This window comes from Chrysemys picta, chromosome 8, assembly GCF_011386835.1.
Source record: "Chrysemys picta bellii isolate R12L10 chromosome 8, ASM1138683v2, whole genome shotgun sequence".
Taxonomy (NCBI): domain Eukaryota; kingdom Metazoa; phylum Chordata; order Testudines; family Emydidae; genus Chrysemys; species Chrysemys picta.
The window spans coordinates 17,030,788-17,047,587 of record NC_088798.1 but is presented as its reverse complement, the minus strand read 5'-3'; the positions used below and the strand labels follow the sequence as shown (position 1 = coordinate 17,047,587).

The following is a 16,800-nucleotide window of genomic DNA, read 5'->3' as shown; positions in this document are numbered from 1 at the left end:
AGTATTAACTTAGGTAAACCGGGAGTTAATGTGAGCTGCATCCTTCAGGAAGTGATGTGTGCTCACTGAACTCATCTGATTAAGCAATGCCCTTTAAACTTCTCCTCCTATTAAGCTAGGGTGACCAGACAGCAAATGTGAAAAATCGGGATGGGGGTGGGGGGTAATAGGAGCCTATATAAGAAAAATCGGGACTGTCCCTATAAAAATCAGGACATCTGGTCACCCTATATTAAGCTTACTAAAGTAGAAGTCTATCAGTCACCTCCCCCTTGCCTGCGACAGGCATGTTCTGAAGACTTAAGGTAGAGCATGCATACTATAGTACATCAATTACATGGCTTTTCTTTTGCCTAACTTAAAAACACAGTTATGGATCAACTACTAAAAGCAGTGAACTATCCAGGCAGTAAGGTACTATGCAGAGTAACAACAGCAGGATCTTACCTTAAGTGATTTCTTCTAGCACCTATTCAAAAAAATCTTTGCCTTTGAATTTGCAGGCAAACACCCTAGTCCTAACTGGGACAAATTATTTTCCTTTTGCCTAAGGTTTATTGGTAAACTCCTTTGACTATTGACAGTTTAACATATGAATTACTGTAGGCCTTAAAACTTATTGAAGAGATGGATCAGAAATGCTGTTCACATAAGGGTTTAAATTTTGTCCAGTGTCATTATCTTGTTACTGTAAAAGCCAGAACTAAGCAATTTTAGTTAACATTTATTCCTCGAAGAAAGATCAAAGAAGCAGGATGTGTTTATGCCCTACTATCCCCCCTACTGATTGAAGAGAGAGTAATGCCGGAGCAATAGACGCTCTCACACATAATCTGATCTATTCATCTCAGACAAAATAAAAACGTAAAATGATAGGCATTAATTTCATACATCTGTGTACACACACACACTCACGATCAAGCCAATGCTTTAGTTTTCCCATGTTTCATGAGCTCTCAGTACAAATTAGCCTATTAAGGTAATAAGATCACATCTGAATTCTTAATCCACCCAAACAGATATGCAAAGGGCTTTTAAAGTACAAAATATTTTATTACACCGCAGACAGATGAGCAATTTGACTTGCTTTCTTTCTCCCACAAATACATCTGATATACCTACAATATCACACATATTTACACTTTGTCCACTTAACACCTATGCAAAACAGATGCAGGTTAGCTCATTCAAATCTGTATGAACAGGAATCAGTTAATACTTGCAATATAAAGAATCTTAGTATGCATCACATCCACTATTAAGTTAAAGTTTAAGATGCTGTACCACTCCTTCCAGTACATTAAATGAGTTAACAAGACCCCGTTTGTTTTTGTACTTTGAACACCACAGCAAAGATATTTGCGGGGGAAGAAGAAGGTCATCACTAAGCTATAGCCGTACTTTATGTGCCCTATACTGATGCCCCAAAGACTAGATATGAAATATTGCTTCCAGTGTTACAAAAATACACAACCTCTGATGAGTTTTACTACTTAATATAAATTTACTCCAGAATATGAATACAAATAACTTTATTTTTTTTAAAAAGCTAATAATACGCAAGTCAGTTGTAACAGAACTAGTTATTTAAAAGCCACTACTGTATTTTTGGACATCTTTTAAAAATCTATACAAATTTGTATTCCTAGGTGACATCACTAGTCCGCAGTACAGAAGTTCTAGTAGGAGTTTAAGTTCTATGACATGGTTTGTTAATTCAAATTGTGCTGTTTACACAGAATTGTAAGATCTATAATAATCTCATCCAGTAGCTTCAAAAGACAAACAGCTGTTACATCAAGGTAATCTTGATGCAAAAAGCATATCTATCAACAGGTGTATGCAAATCTGCAATATTTACAAAATACGGTATCACTCTACAATTTTCTTATAAAACAAAAGATAAGGAGTTGATGTAGATGACGATGTAGGGGAGAGAGAATTCAGAAAGTCCTTTTCCTCTGTAACCTTCACTTCAGAATCATCAAAAAGCAACCACTTTCCCTCATATTCCTTCAAGCTTTGTAACACATACAAAGCTTTGTTTTCTAGTCCACTGAAAGCCATACCATTTTGATCACCATTTTCAGTACTTTTATTAAACTCCAAGATCCCATTAGTACTGGTAGACTCAAAATTTTTATTTTCAGTTAGTGTATTAACAACCTTTTCAGGGTTAGTTGCTTTGTTGTTGTACAAGTCACAGTCAGACTTACTTTTTTGTCCTCCGAGAAGTCCAACAGCTTCCATATTCTTTTTGCTCAAAGTTTTACTTGACTGTGCATTTCCATTGACTCTAAAAGAGACTTCACCATCATCATAATCTTCAGCAACAGCTCTTGCTTCCTCCTCATTCAGTGGTTCTGGCTTAATCACTTCATACATCTGGTCAGTGATGAAATTGCCCTTGTCTAATTCTAGACTATTAAGATCTGTAATTTTGACAGAAGCCGTGTAGTGTCCACTGCTAATTGTAATGCCACTGTGCATTACTACTGCAAATAATCCATAGGTATCATTAGTAGACTTTGTGCTCCATTCTTCTAGTGACAGTTTAAGAGGTGTCAATAAGGGAGTATTTATCTTTGACAGTCCACCATAACAATCAAACCTTTGAAAGAAAAATGGTAAAGTTAGATTATTGGATCATTTCACATTTTTCTTTGTGACCTACAAATGATGGTTAAAAAAAAAAAAAAAAGTTTCTAGCCTTTTTCTGCTACTCCAATGTATAGGCACTTAAAAAGCTTGGACTTAAACAACAAAAAACTTTTCTGCTTGTTTTATAAATAATAGGAATGTCAATTCTGGTCTTCCCCAGTATCACTAGAAAAATTATTGGGGGACTCAAAGGATGTGTATTAACACACAACTTAACTGGAGGGGTGAAACTGAATCTTTAACAAAGATTTCCTTTCTCCAAAACATTACTCAATTATTGGCACTAACTAGATGTTAACCAAAAATCCAAAATTTTAAACAGTGATTAAAAATCCCTTCTCTCAATTGCTCAGCTTTCACTCTTCTTGTCCTATTTTTTTCTTCCAGTCAGATTAGAAAGGAGCTGACTTTCTCATGTATAAACCAGTCAGGCTCACAATGGGTGTGACCTGAGACAGTGTTTTGGCTCACTGTCTTGAGTGAGCCAAAGTGTTTTGGCTCACTGTCTTTGGCAGTTCTTGTTTGTTTTGCAGGTGTCTTTTGTTCCTCCAAGCCTAGTGATTTAGATATAGTACTGCTATTCCAAGTTAAAATGCTGAAACCAAGAAGTGGAACCTTAGAATAAACTTTCCAAACCGTTTCAGCTGCATTCCTGACTCCAGTATTAAGTTTGATCTCTCTGTTCTTATTCCTTGCACTTTGGCTGATGATACCTTTGCAGAAAGCATTCAAGATGGTTCAAAGGGAAAATGGGGAGACTAGATTCAGTTCAAAATAGCATCACTGGCCTGGATGGAAGTGTGAATATTTTTGAGTGAGGATCTGAAGATCACCAGGACAGAAGAAAAAATGATAGGACATTTGGAAAACAGCTGTGTAACGTGGAAATTATTAAAGAAATCCTCAAGGAAGACAAAGTGTTGTTTAAGCTTATAAACAAACTGAGGGTCCCTGGGACAGGAGCCCCCTATAGTTTTATTTTTGAATTGCTTACAGAAGGATCAGAAATGTATGGGCTCTTCCATCTGACTCAGAATATTAATTAAAACAAAACAAAGAAATGCCTAAAATTAGTTTGCATATCAAGGAATATGTACAAGAATGCAAGGTAAACATTTTATAACTCGAATGGTCTACTGAAGAGGAGGCAATAAAGAAGACGACTGAGGTACCTTCATTAGAATTCTGCTCTAATTCTATCAATTCGTTCTTTTATTTTGTGATCGGATTTTCATTTCTACAGCACTCATGGGCACTTGGGAGAAATTCATTATTTAGGAGCTTAGAAGATTACCAGACAAAATATTGTAACACAACCCTTTGAAAACGTGGTTATTTTACAAACAGACATTTATATTGGCTATAAATATATGTACATAAAGTTGCTATCAGTAACTGTTTACAGTGTATCCTAGCACCACTCATTTGTCAAGTCATGTTTTGTGCTACTCCTAGCACCTTCCACCTGGATTCCCCAAGCACTTTATAAATATTAATTAAGTTTCAAAATATATCTTGAATGAAAGTATTATCCCAATTTTATAGATAGGGACTAAAGCCCTGAGAAATTAAGTGACTTGCTCAAGGTCACACAGGAAGCTTCTAACAGATTTTGGACCTCTAAAACATCCTAAATCAGTAAGTGAAGTTGTAACTTTGGGTAATTTCATTTAATATCTTGAATTCTGATTCTGTGCAGTATTGAGTAGCAGGAAGATGGAACATGGTCTGGGACTGAAGTAAAGTGGTGGAATATTGAGTCAATAAGCACAGTGTGTCCATTTACTGCTTCCTGAGGAAATGATGCAGGTGGCAGGAAAGTAATCACTTGTAATTTAGAATACTGGGAAGGCTGGAAAGCCAGATCAAATCTGCATATGTTGTTTCAACATATGAAAAACTGTAAGTGAGCTCAAATAGTAATGTTAGATCATTAATTTCTAATGTATTGGTTGGATGATGATTACAACAAATAACCTTCTTAATACATTTTACAATATAATGAAAATGTATTCAGATGTGGCCTTCTGTCACTTTATGGGTATTTCTCTACAGAGATCTGAATAGTGCTATTGTGACTTGCTCATGTGCTTTTCCAACTTGCTCCTAAAACAATTGTATTAAGTATGTTGCTGTAGCCAAATTCTCAGATGTGTACTGCTATTGTACTATTCATATTCATTTCTATTTGCTAGAATATTTTTGTTCACATTCATAAATTTGGAAGAAAAAGTAGATACTGAAATTAGGCACGGTAACCTTTTCAGCAAAATAAAGATTTACATAGTATAGGAGCATATTGCCAATGCTCAACTACAGGCACTGACATAAATGGCACTTACAGTAACTAAATTAATGTAGTGGAGTGTTTTTAAAGTCAAAGGCATAGTCAAATTACTATGGTCTAAATTTGGTATACTTTAAAAATGTGTTGTGAATGTGGGAGGCTAATCTCCAGTATTTTCTTTCTAAAATATCCTCCACTCAGTGACAAAATCTCTACCATCTACAGTTGCCAAATCCAGTTTTATGCTCTGTAGCTCCTTTAACTAACTAGTTATCCTGAAATAGTTAATCTATCCCCATCGTTGATATTAACAAGTTTTTCTTTAAAAATTTTTTTTTTTTAATCTTAATTTCTAGCTCCATTAGGAATATAAGAAAACAAAAATGTTGGCATGAGATGTTGAGAATATTTTCCCCAGCTTTCACAAGGGTATTACAAAACATGGTAAAAATCTAACACTGAGAAAATTCTTTAGTGGCTTGCTAAAATAGGAAGAGCCTGTGCTAAACAGCTAATAAACTACTTGTATTCCTCTGTTTTCACAAGTGATGTTTCAAAGTTAAATTCAGTTTACAAACAAGTTTTGTAATTTAAACATTTGCATCTGTTTTGGCAAGGTTTCTCTTCCAGCAGCACTGTTTCTTAATATAGTTTATCTGCAATACTCACTCTAAGCCATTAGCCGCAAAGCACTTCAAGTGAACTGTTATAACTTCAGGCATTTTATCAAATAAAAGACTGCGTTCTGCTTCTGTGTAATGACGACAGTTTTCACAGAAGTATTTATCCTCTCCCACAATCCTCTCTACTGATGCAAACTGTGAAATTGCCCATTTTAGGGTCTTCATTTCTGTTTTTGGCTCTGGAGAAACTACAAAAGAGAATTATTACATTTACAGATACACAGTTATATACATTTCCAGTATATACCACAAGAATTTTAAAACAGAGCTATACAAGTTAAGACACTTGCAAGAACTAGTATTAAAGTTAAGAATATTAAAAATGCACCAAATAGACCCTAAACCAAGATAAGTAAATTATCTCTGCTCATTGAATCTCAGGAAGTGCAAAAATGAGAGATACCAGCCAGGATGTAGATTAACTCAGATTGAAAAACAGTTGGTATGCTGCTTTGTTTCAGATTTAAACAAAATCTTCAAAGGCTGAGATAAGACAAGTGCACAACTCACACAATTCCTAGGGAAGTCAGTGGATGTGTATCTAAGAGCAGAAGTTGAATGTTACTTCATTTCACATTTTTCAAAGTAACATTCCTCTATAAACACCAAGGGCACATCTCCCTCCCTCCGATCCCAAAACTATAAATATATTAATCAGATATGCACATTGTGACCCTTTACTGTTACTTACTTTCAGAACTCTCTTCTGCTTTAGAAAGTTCATCTTCTTGTACTGGCACACTGATGTCTTGAAAGTCTTCTCTTCTTTCAGTAAAACATTCACACTCCAAACATCGTGTTCTCAATACCAACTGACCCTGGAACAGTTTCTCCACTAATTCAAAAACAGCTAACTCTGAACCTAGAAAAAGTTACATAATAGATTGTTTATATTAACAAAAAGTTGTTATTCACAGTAGTACATGAAGGACAGTTATTGGTACTATTCTTTCTGAACTGGCATTGTGCACAACAGACATGGTCTCAGTTTTAGATATTCAAATTCCTTAATTTGTATTATAATATTTAACATACCATAAAAACAAGCACATAATAAATTGGGTATTGAATAAAGCATATGAAAAAAAATCTTGATCTTGGAACACTCAAATTTTTCAAATTTTATTTTAAGCTTAGATTCTAGATTTATCCTTTATTGAAAATGTCTCATCTTGGGTAATTTGTTTTGTATCATTAATGGATTATGTATATGTTGGTATTAACCTTAATGATAAATAATTCTCTTGTGAGGAACATAAACACTTGTGGACTTTTCAAAGTCCACAACCCACACTCTACATTATAAATTAGCAAGTGGTAATACGAGTATAAATTTGGCATTCTTCTAACCCTTTTACACTGCATTACTACAATGAGCCTTATTTTCTGCTCACACTAATTTCTAATTATAAAATATATCTTAGACATATCTGTATGTCAGGTATTTTATATATATAAAATCAGTACTTGGTCCTGCTAGTGAAGGCAGGGGGCTGGACTTGATGACCTTTCAAGGTCCCTTCCAGTTCTAGTAGATAAGATATCTCCATATATTATGAGGGAAGGGATAGCTCAGTGATTTGAGCATTAGCCTGCTAAACCCAGGGTTGTGAGTTCAATCCTTGAGGGGGCCACTTAAGGGGATATGGGACAAAAATCAGTACTTGGTCCTGCTAGTGAAGGCAGAGGGCTGGACTTGATGACCTTTCAAGGTCCCTTCCAGATATATATATATATATATATATATATATATATCTCCTATATGATTACATTGGGTGTAGAAATTTTCCATTTAAGGAAAAATAGATTTCAAATCCTCACTATGGTATTTGAGCACTAACTTCCCATGTGTATTTGTTTCTTAGTCCTACTGTGTTTACATTAAGCCCACACATTTTTTACTAACCTCCTTGTAGTGGTTTTTCAATTCCTTTTTCACCAGCACTTTCCACAGGGGATGCAGGTTCAAAATATTCTTTTATATTACCATTTTCACACTTTACAGATGCCTCTTCAATCTCACAGCCATCAGTTTCTTTCATCTGCTCTTTGGATCCCAAGTTGTTTGCTAGCTTTCCCACACTACAGAATTTAGACAGAATGCTGGGTTGTTTGCCTGAAGATTTAAACCAGTTTAATCTAAGTCGTGATTTCTTCTGTGTTGGCTTTGCAATCTCATTTTCAATAGAATACTTAGCAATGGCATCTGTATGATTTTCTAGTTTCTCCACTGTTGCTTTCCTCTTTGATCTGGTCTGTCTCTGATTTCCCTCTACTGCATTATGCTCCTTGGATACTTTAGATTTTTTCTTTGCATTCCCACTCTCAGTATCACTTTTCCTTTTCCCATTTCCTTTGGATAGTTTGTCTTCAGACTCCTCTGCAGTGTGACTGCTTGTTGCATAGTCATTTTCCTCACCAGGGCTGTTAATGCCATTGCTTTCAGTATTTTGATTAGACTTCTCCTCCAAATGAGCTATAGGCTCTTCCACTGGCATATTTTTCAATTCTTCCTTCTTCAATATCTGACATGTTTCCTGGATGTTTCCTAGGATACACTGCAATACTTCCTGGGCATCATGTTGCAGATATCCTTCATACATAGGGTTAAGTTCTCTATAGAGAAAAAGGGAAGTGTTATATTGTTTTGAAATGATACATCTGGAGACTACCACATGTGATCAGTTATTGTGTTACAATGGAACTCCTATGTAGATTTTATATTTTTAGCTCTAAACCTTGATACCACAAGAGAAAGCTGAAACAGTAGGTGCACAAATTTTATCTTGGGCCATCTTCCCACAGTAAAACTGACTGGTATTATATCAGTTTCACTATGTGGCTGCTAGAGAATTCTTCTGAGTAGCAGAACTGATGCAATCCCCTGCATGGAATGTGGGGGGGGAAAAAAACAAACAAAAAAAAAAACACATTTCCTATGTTAGTGTATCAAATTTAAGAACATCAATCCCCAATGTTTTCTTAAGATTGTAATACACAAATTATAATCAGCTCAAATTTCAGTGAAAATTCTGACATTTCATTTAAGATTATTTATACCTAAGTGTGTTTAGTAGCCTTCTTGGCTGAGTAGCAAGTTCATCTGTATATTTTTCTGGATTTAATAGAAAGCTGGCCTGAAGCTGTTCCACTGAAAGAATCAAGGAATGCAAACTGCAGATTAGTTCATAACTTGCCAAAGGATCTTCTTTACAACTTCCCTGTAATCATAAAAGAAAAGACAATAGTTGAGCTTTTTCCTCTGAATACAACAGTTGAAGGTTTTTTCCCCTGCCTCCTTTATCCCTTTTCTGTCCGTCATTGCCAGCATTTCTATCAGTTAAGGGGATGGAAGCAGGTGCTTCTTGAAACATTAAATATATTGCTTTTTTGCCTGCAGGAAGCAATATATGGAAGACCAACAGATTCCACCGGATATTCTATCCCCAAAATAATTCTTGGGGCAGGGGTCAGCTTGGGGCCCCGCCACCGCTCCAGGGCGAGGGGGCGGCCCGGGGCCCTACTGCCGCTCCGGGGGGGGGAAGGGGGCCGGCCCGGGGTCAATCCCTGCAGTTGCGGAAGTCACGGAATCTGTGACGTTCATGAAAGACTTGCAATCTTACTTATAAACCTTCCAGAAATAACTTTGAAGGGCAGTGTTATAAGTTGTAAATGAGTCAAAAATGATTCCACTATAATAAAGGTAAATTTTCTTCAACAGAAGTTAAAAAAAGCTCTTTACTGTGTGCCCCTACATATTCCAAGATATGATCGTTTAATTTATTCTGCACTTACTTGCATAATTACAGCTAAAGAAAGATCAAATGATATATATAAAATTTACCTTGTCTGACTTTTGTTCTCCTTCATCCTTTAACATTTCTCTCTTCTTTGAAATAATGTTAAATAAGTGTTTCACTCCAGTTTTAAAGCCAGGGCAAAAATATAACACCTAGCAGCAGCAGTATAAAACAAGAAAAAAAAATTTTAAGTGAGCAAAAGTTGTACATGAAATTAAAGTTAAAACTAACATTAAAAGTCCATGCACATAGGCCAAGATCTGCTTCTGCATCTCCTAGGTTGTTGTACAGCACGCCAGGATGCAGAAACCTTGATGGCCCAGGCTGTGCAAATATAGGTAGAGTACAATTTAAAAACAATATTAATATAATATTCATGTTAAAAACTTAAGCACAAGAGTAAAGAAGTTCTACCTAGGTACTTATGTGGCTCTCATCACTGTGGCATTTGAGGAAATGGAGGTCATGAATACTTTAATACCTCAAACATTAATGAATTTATCCTTTCAAAGTCCTTGTGAGATAATTCTTTCCTATCTCCACTTTACAGGTAAGGAATTGAGGAAGAAAGATTAGGTGCTCAATCCAACATCCATTGGAAGTCTGCTGCAGATCAGGGAACCTTGTCTACCAAATTTCAGTCCAAAAAGTTAAGCTTCTCCCTGCCACTCAACACTCATTTTACAGTACGAGAGATATTCAGGAATGTAGAGCTGTAGTGGAAAGCTTACTTTTGAATCCCTGACTATAAAGTTATCTCCACTAACTAAAACTAAGGTAGAAATTTGAAAAATCTCACTCATAATACTTAAAACGCCAAAGGGAGTCAGATGTCCAACTTTCAGTGATTTTAAAAGCTTCAAAATTTAATAAGAATTGAGCAACTGACTCCCTTAGACACTTGAAAATTCCACCCATGTGATTAAAGGGATAGAAGATAAGTCAGTTAACATGAACGACTGAAAAGTAAACTAAACAGCTGTTTCATTTCCATCACTTACACTGTATTTTTTCACTTTACTACACTTTTTACACTTGTGTAGAGAAATGACTAGTCAGCAGTTTGTCTTTCTGGTTTCCTGCACTAATACAAAGATATTGAGTTTCCAACATTGCCAGGGAATGCTTCAGTTTTAAAAGAGATTCAAATTAGTTATTTTTTTAATTTCATAAATTGGGAAACAAAAATAATAAAATCGTGAGTTTCAACTACTTGATAACATCCCTTGGAATATTCCAACTATTAGTGTTGGATGGAACTCTGCTTTATTAAATTAAAGGGCAATCTGCATCCCTCTGCAGAATACAAAGGGATTTACATCACCAAGTTCTGCCTCCACTCGTGCACCTAACTTGGCACAATGACGCAAAACGAGGAAAGTGGTGTGGTCAGAGAACAAGGCCAACTCGTGCCAAATCCTGGGAGCAAACCTTTAGGGCAACGCAGTAATTTCTTTATAAAACAATTACTCCTGCAAGTGAGCAGGAGTAGATATAGATATATGTGCACCATTGGCTGCCTTGAGTGTGTGGTATCTCCCTTCAATCCCATTTTTACCCAATATTTTGTCAAATTAGGAGTCTAAAGTGTTTGTATAAAATGTTTAACGACAACGCAAATATCTTTTCCAATCCCCAAAATTGAATTTACCTGAAGTATGCTGTTAAGGTAACAAGTATTGCCAAGATTGTTCAAGCCCACAAAAGGCAGCATGTTGTCTTTTTTCTCGCAACTAATGGGTGAAGGAGGCTGTGCTGCAGGAACAACCTGATCACTATTAAACAGAGAAGAGAGTATGTAATAGAAAGCAAGACTTTTTTTTTTTTTTTTACATCTTAGAACACATGCATATACATCTTGACCTTTTGAAGTGTTTATCCTTCACATCATTAACTTCTTACAAAACATCTTTTAACACTTGGGGCTGGATTTTTAAAAGGAGTTAGGTACCTAAATACCTTTAAAAATCTGGCCCTTATACTACTATATAAAATTAATCTTTTTATACGGTCAATAGATCATAGATGGTACCAAAACTATCTGTTTTTGACACTCATGCTATGCTGTATGCTCAAAGATGGAACCACTCAACAGAAACAGTATTTACTAGGAAATTTATGCAAAAAGGTTTGCAATAAGCACACAGATATTCCAGGAATAGTACAATACCCATGTGTAGGGCCCTACCAAATTCACAGCCATGAAAAACGCATCATGGACCGCAAAGTCTGGTCTCCCCCGTGAAAGCTGGTGTTTTGTGTACTTTTACCCTATACTATACAGATTTCACATGGGACACCAGTGTTTCTCAAATTGGAGATCCCGACCCAAAGGGCATGGTGGGGGTGGGGGCTTTGCAAGAATATTGTAGGGGGGTCATAGAATTGCCACCATTATTTCTGCGCTGCCTTCAGAGCTGAGTGGCCGGAGAGCGGTGGCTAGACACCCAGTTCTGAAGGCAGCACCCCACCAGCAGCAACACAGAAGTAAGGGTGGCAATACCATACCATGTCATTCTTACTTCCGCGCTGCTGTTGGCACACTGCCTTCAGAGCTGGGCTCCCAGCCAGCAGCTGCTGCTCAGAGCTGGGCAGGCGGAGAAGGCAGTGCCGCCAACAGCAGCAGTGCAGGAATAAGGGTGACAGTACCATGACCCCCCTACAATAACCTTGCAAACCCCCCCACCACAGTCCCCTTTTGGGTCAGGACCCCTACAGTTACAACACCATGAAATTTCAGATTTAAATAACTGAGATCATGAAATTTATTATTTTTTAAATCCTGTAATTGTGAAATTGAACAAAATGGACCATGAATTTGGTAGGGCGCCTATGTGCTATACCTAGTCAGACAGTTTTTTCTGAAGTCCTTCAAACCAATATGGAAAAAACTCTACAAGTTTTTCTATAACATTTGAGTTATTCATAGACTTAGTTACTGCAGCACTAAGCAAAAAATGCCACAGTGTATACTTTCCATTCTAACCTTCCCCCTCCCATCGCCAAAAGATTATCATGGCAGAAATTCCTGCACACAAACCCAAGGGCAAGACTCAGTCCATTATGTAGAGAAGTAACCAAAAGCTAGTGTAGAAGCATTAGACTGTTAACACATTGTATTGGTGTAATAAAACAAAGGCTTAAATGGTCATCAGTGCATTTGTAATTTAATGTGCTTGAGTAATTCTCCTTTTCCCATCTAACCCCCTTCATTACCTGGTATGAAGTGAGCTGGAAGCCTCATTGAGGGACACTGGTGAAATGTAATGGAAGAAAGCTAGTACTGGAACTGCCGATGCTTGTACAAGTACTAGAAATGGAACTTTAAAATCCAGAACCTTGCCCAGGCATTAAGACTCACTTAAATCTCATTTTGAAAAACAGGTTTGTGGTTTGCAAATTCTTTAAAGCCAGAATATTTTTTTTTTTATAATTTGAGACATAAATCTGAATAAGTATCCTCTGTTAGCTTAGTGTATTGATCACATTCTCCACAAGTTAGACATTCTACAAGGAAGGTTAACATCCGTAAGTGTAAACTAAGTCACCTCTCATTTTCTTAAATTTCAGAAAAACAGGTTTCAAGTAGCAAAATCAGTTCAGTTAGATGAAACTGACTCAAGCATTCCATTATAACATGCTTTGTGACATTTATTCTCTATTGGAGCAGTGCAGCAAGCAGAACAGTTTAGTTTTCAAGAGCCCAAGCAGAACAGTTTAGTTTTCAAGAGCCAGGTTGATAAGACATCCATTTATTAAGATGTTTTTACTCCCACTTGTCCATTATTAAACAAACTAACTATTTCTCATATAAAATAAAAATACTTCTTAGAATGTTTAGCATTGACCAGGTTATAATCAGAAAATCTTAAACTCTTACATACATTTCTGAGCCTCTGTATTCTGAACTCTTTTGTTCATTTTCTTGTGACTCTGTAAAATCCAGTGCTCTTTTCGTTTCCTTTTTTTGGAAAAGCTTCAGGGAAAGTCTGTTTTTCTTTGACGGACTACCTCTCAAAAGCCCAGTAGCATCAGTCGGTAATACACCTGGCATTTTTTCCTCACTCACAAATAATGGGGACGGGGAATAAGATCACCCTAGACAGAAAGCTGCAAGCGGCAGTAACACCTGTCAAATACATGTTACGTTTACTTTTATTATGGGAAGCGGCCATGCATGCAATAAAAGTTCATGACAGTACTTTCTAGTGGCCCGCGTGGGTCAGAGGACTGGGCAAGAGCCGCTTCACCTTCAGCACTCGGACTCTAGGCGGGGGTTGGGAATGACCAAAACCAGGTCGTCTCCCCTGGCTGTGTCCAAGGGCCTGCCTGAAAGGGGCTGCGCTGACGTTTCAGTCTAGTGTAGAAGATCGGGCCCACCTCACAGCAGACACGGTCTGCACCACCTGGTGCCCGTGTGGCGTTTCCAGCAGAGGGGCCAAGGCATGAATGGGCTGGAGCCTGCCTGACCCGCGCTGGAGAGCGGGGCTGTTGGGGGTACCGTGGCGGGGAAGCCCGCCCAGCGATAGCACCTTCTGCGAGCACGAAGAACCCGAGCCCGCAGCGGGGTTTGGCCCCGACGCGGGAAGGCGGCCGCGGCCCCGCGCCACTTGATACCCACAGGGCCCCTGGCGCCGCAGTTCGTGAGACTGAAGCCGACTAAGCCCTTTATTCCAGCCATTCCCGCTCCCCCCCCGCCCGGGGAGGGTGACCGCGACCGCAAGAGCTGCTGGAGCGTGTCCCCGGGAAGGAATCACAGGCTCCCCAGGCACTTGAGGCGGGAGGGGAAACCCCCAAACTCCACCGGCCCCAGAGTGAGTGGAGGCGCCCTCGCCCCCTCCCCCCGCTCCTGACCCGCAAGGGATGGGGTGAGTCCCCTGACTCCTGGGGGGAGGGTCCCTGCCGGCGCCGCGTCTCCTCACCCGCTACATCTTCGCTTGGCCCCGGTGCCGCCGGGAGGGGGCACGCTCTCCTAGAATCACCCTCCCTGGTTGCTATGGAGACTACAGGGCGCCCCAGTCCCGCGCTCCCCACAACGGGAAAGTTGGCGGGTTTTCCCTTGCCCCAGGACCCGACACCTGCCCCCTCGCGCCAGGGCGTGTGCGGCCTTCCTGGGCAAACGCCAGCAGAGAAATCCCTCCAGGCCCCTCGGGATTGAAAGGGTAGCCGCGGCCAACAGAGCTTCGTCACCTCACAAAAATCTTGTAGGCGCGCTAGGCCGCATTACGGGGCGCGCTAAGAACCCCAGCACAACTGTCTGTCTCCTAGACTCAGGCAATATATTTGCCAGCCCGCGGGGTCCTGGCGGGGCGGGGCGCGCGCGTGCGGCGGTAGAGGCCTGGCCAGAGGGCTCGAGCCTAGGAAGGGGATGGGACGGGTTAAACCATCGCACATGGATGCCTGCCCCCCTCCCTTTCCAAGGAAAGTGAGTAGGTCCTGTCACACCGACTCAACCCCACCCACCCTTTGCCGCCTCCGCCAATAACAGCGCGAGACGATCAACCAATCAGCGTCTTGCGCGAGCCGATTATTCCTATGATGCTGTTCAAATAGACCCGGGTAACTTAACGGCTCTCGGAGTGAGACCTTGGGGGTTGCGGCGAGGGAGGCATAGGGCGGAGCGGCGGTGGCGTATGGGGCGCAGGCCCAGTCGGCTGTCCCCATCGTCCGGGGAACTGCAACAGCCCGAGCACCGAGGCCAGCCCCCGCTGTGGGCGGTGCGTCCTGGCAGCCCCGGCCGATGCGGCTGCGTCCCCCGAGAACCTGCCCCGGGCTCAGCCAGCACGAGGAGCTCGTTGGGGAGCCCACGGCGGGCTCGGCCCTGAGCTCAAGCTTTTCCCTGCAGCCAGCTGCGAGAAACGGCTTGAGCCTGGGCACCTGGAAGCGGGGAGTCCTACGTCACCGCTCGCCTGCCCGGGCTGGGCTTTCAAAAACCCATCCACGAGAGACTCCGGATTAAACCCCAACCGGGAATACGGGGGTTGCAAACAGGGATGTAAACGTTTAACCAAAGCAGTAGGTTTATCGGTTAACCGGCCCTTAACCATTGGCCAGAGGGGTCCCGGCTGCGCCAGCCCAGCCGCAGCGACCTTGGTTAACAGTTAACCAATTAAACGATATCATTGTAATCATTTAACCGGTCAACGTTTGTAACCGATATTTACATTCCTCGTTGCAGTGGGACTGAGAACCAGCGCAGGTGCATGCTCGCCCTCTCAAGTCAAGGTGACTGGTCTGGGAGGCGGAGCATTGCCTTTGGGCGGGAAGCCCCCTGGTGTAAGTAGCAGGGTAAAGGTAATAAAGAATGCAAGATGAAGAATCCTCCCTGTCTCCACTAGGTGGTACCCACAATGTGTAGTTCAAATCAGCACAAGGAAAGTAGGCCAGAGCCTCATATATTTTTTCCCCCTCAAACATTTCACCCATACCCTTGCTTCTGCTTTACCTGTCTTTTTTTTTTTTTAAACAAAAGTCAAATTTTAGTTGTTTCTTGTAGCTTTACTTTAAAGGTGATGTAACAAGGGAAAAATAGGTTTGTGCCCTTTTTTCCTCTTTCTGATTTCTAGAGCAGCAGGTCTGAAAGTTCGGTGGAGATTCTCTTTGAAAATATTTTCCTTCTTGTTTTTACTTTAGAAATCTAGACTTTGTGACAGACTCCATGGACAGTGGAGGAACTAGTATGATTATGACAACGGTAGAAAAGGCTCATATATGTGGCAAGTTATTGCAGGGCAAGCCAAGGTGGGACTCTACAGCGCATCAGCTTGCAGCACAACAAAGTCCCATGTGGACACCCTTACAAACAGTGTAGCATGGAGAAAGTCCTGGAGTGTGGGTTAGCATACTACTGTTTGAAAGCACAGTTGCTAACCCACACTCCAGGATCTTCACTAAACTACAAGTGTCCACACAGGACATTACACAGCAAGGTGATGCATTGTAGATTCGCTGTTTGGCTTGCTGCATGCTAACTCACTGTGTAGACATGACCAAAGGAAATAAAATCTTATTAGTAGACAGGACATGGTTATCCAGGCAGCTTAAAATAGTGGGTTTGTTTTTTTTTATGTTTACACCTATTTCAAATACTTGGGAGACTTTTGGAAAGATTTAATACCCTACCCATTCAATTATTGTCTGAGGAAGTTTCCTATACAAATCTGAGTCATCCAAGAAGTTCACCACCAAAAAGGAAATAAGAATTGACATCCTTTTAAGGCTTAAAAAAAAAAAAAACAAGCAGGAAAAAAATTCAAGCCTTTATCACAAAAAAGGGCACAACCCCATTGTTCCCTTTGCACGTGACCTTTACAGGAAAACTGAAACAAGTAAAATTGGACTTAAAAAAATCAAGAGTAGAGAATTAATG

At 40.0% G+C, this 16,800-nt stretch overlaps 1 protein-coding gene across 3 annotated transcripts; it reads right to left on the bottom strand.

Annotated features, from left to right (window-relative positions):
* Positions 1-1,032: 1,032 nt before the first annotated feature.
* USP1 (ubiquitin specific peptidase 1) lies at positions 1,033-14,784 on the bottom strand. Of its 3 annotated transcripts, none has more exons than XM_042851384.2 (9): positions 14,622-14,784; positions 13,316-13,560; positions 11,083-11,206; positions 9,476-9,583; positions 8,692-8,852; positions 7,538-8,247; positions 6,323-6,493; positions 5,618-5,819; positions 1,033-2,611 (listed from the first exon to the last, which is right to left on the bottom strand). In XM_042851384.2, exons 2-9 carry the CDS (start codon positions 13,483-13,485, stop codon positions 1,873-1,875), a joined length of 2,385 nt encoding a protein of 794 aa, XP_042707318.2. In that variant the 5' UTR covers positions 13,486-13,560; positions 14,622-14,784; the 3' UTR covers positions 1,033-1,872. The 3 variants fall into 3 exon arrangements, with proteins under 3 accessions (XP_042707318.2, XP_005284806.2, XP_023960632.2); XM_005284749.5 differs by having other exon boundaries at positions 14,354-14,712; XM_024104864.3 differs by lacking the exon at positions 14,622-14,784 and adding an exon at positions 14,286-14,477.
* Positions 14,785-16,800: the final 2,016 nt, after the last annotated feature.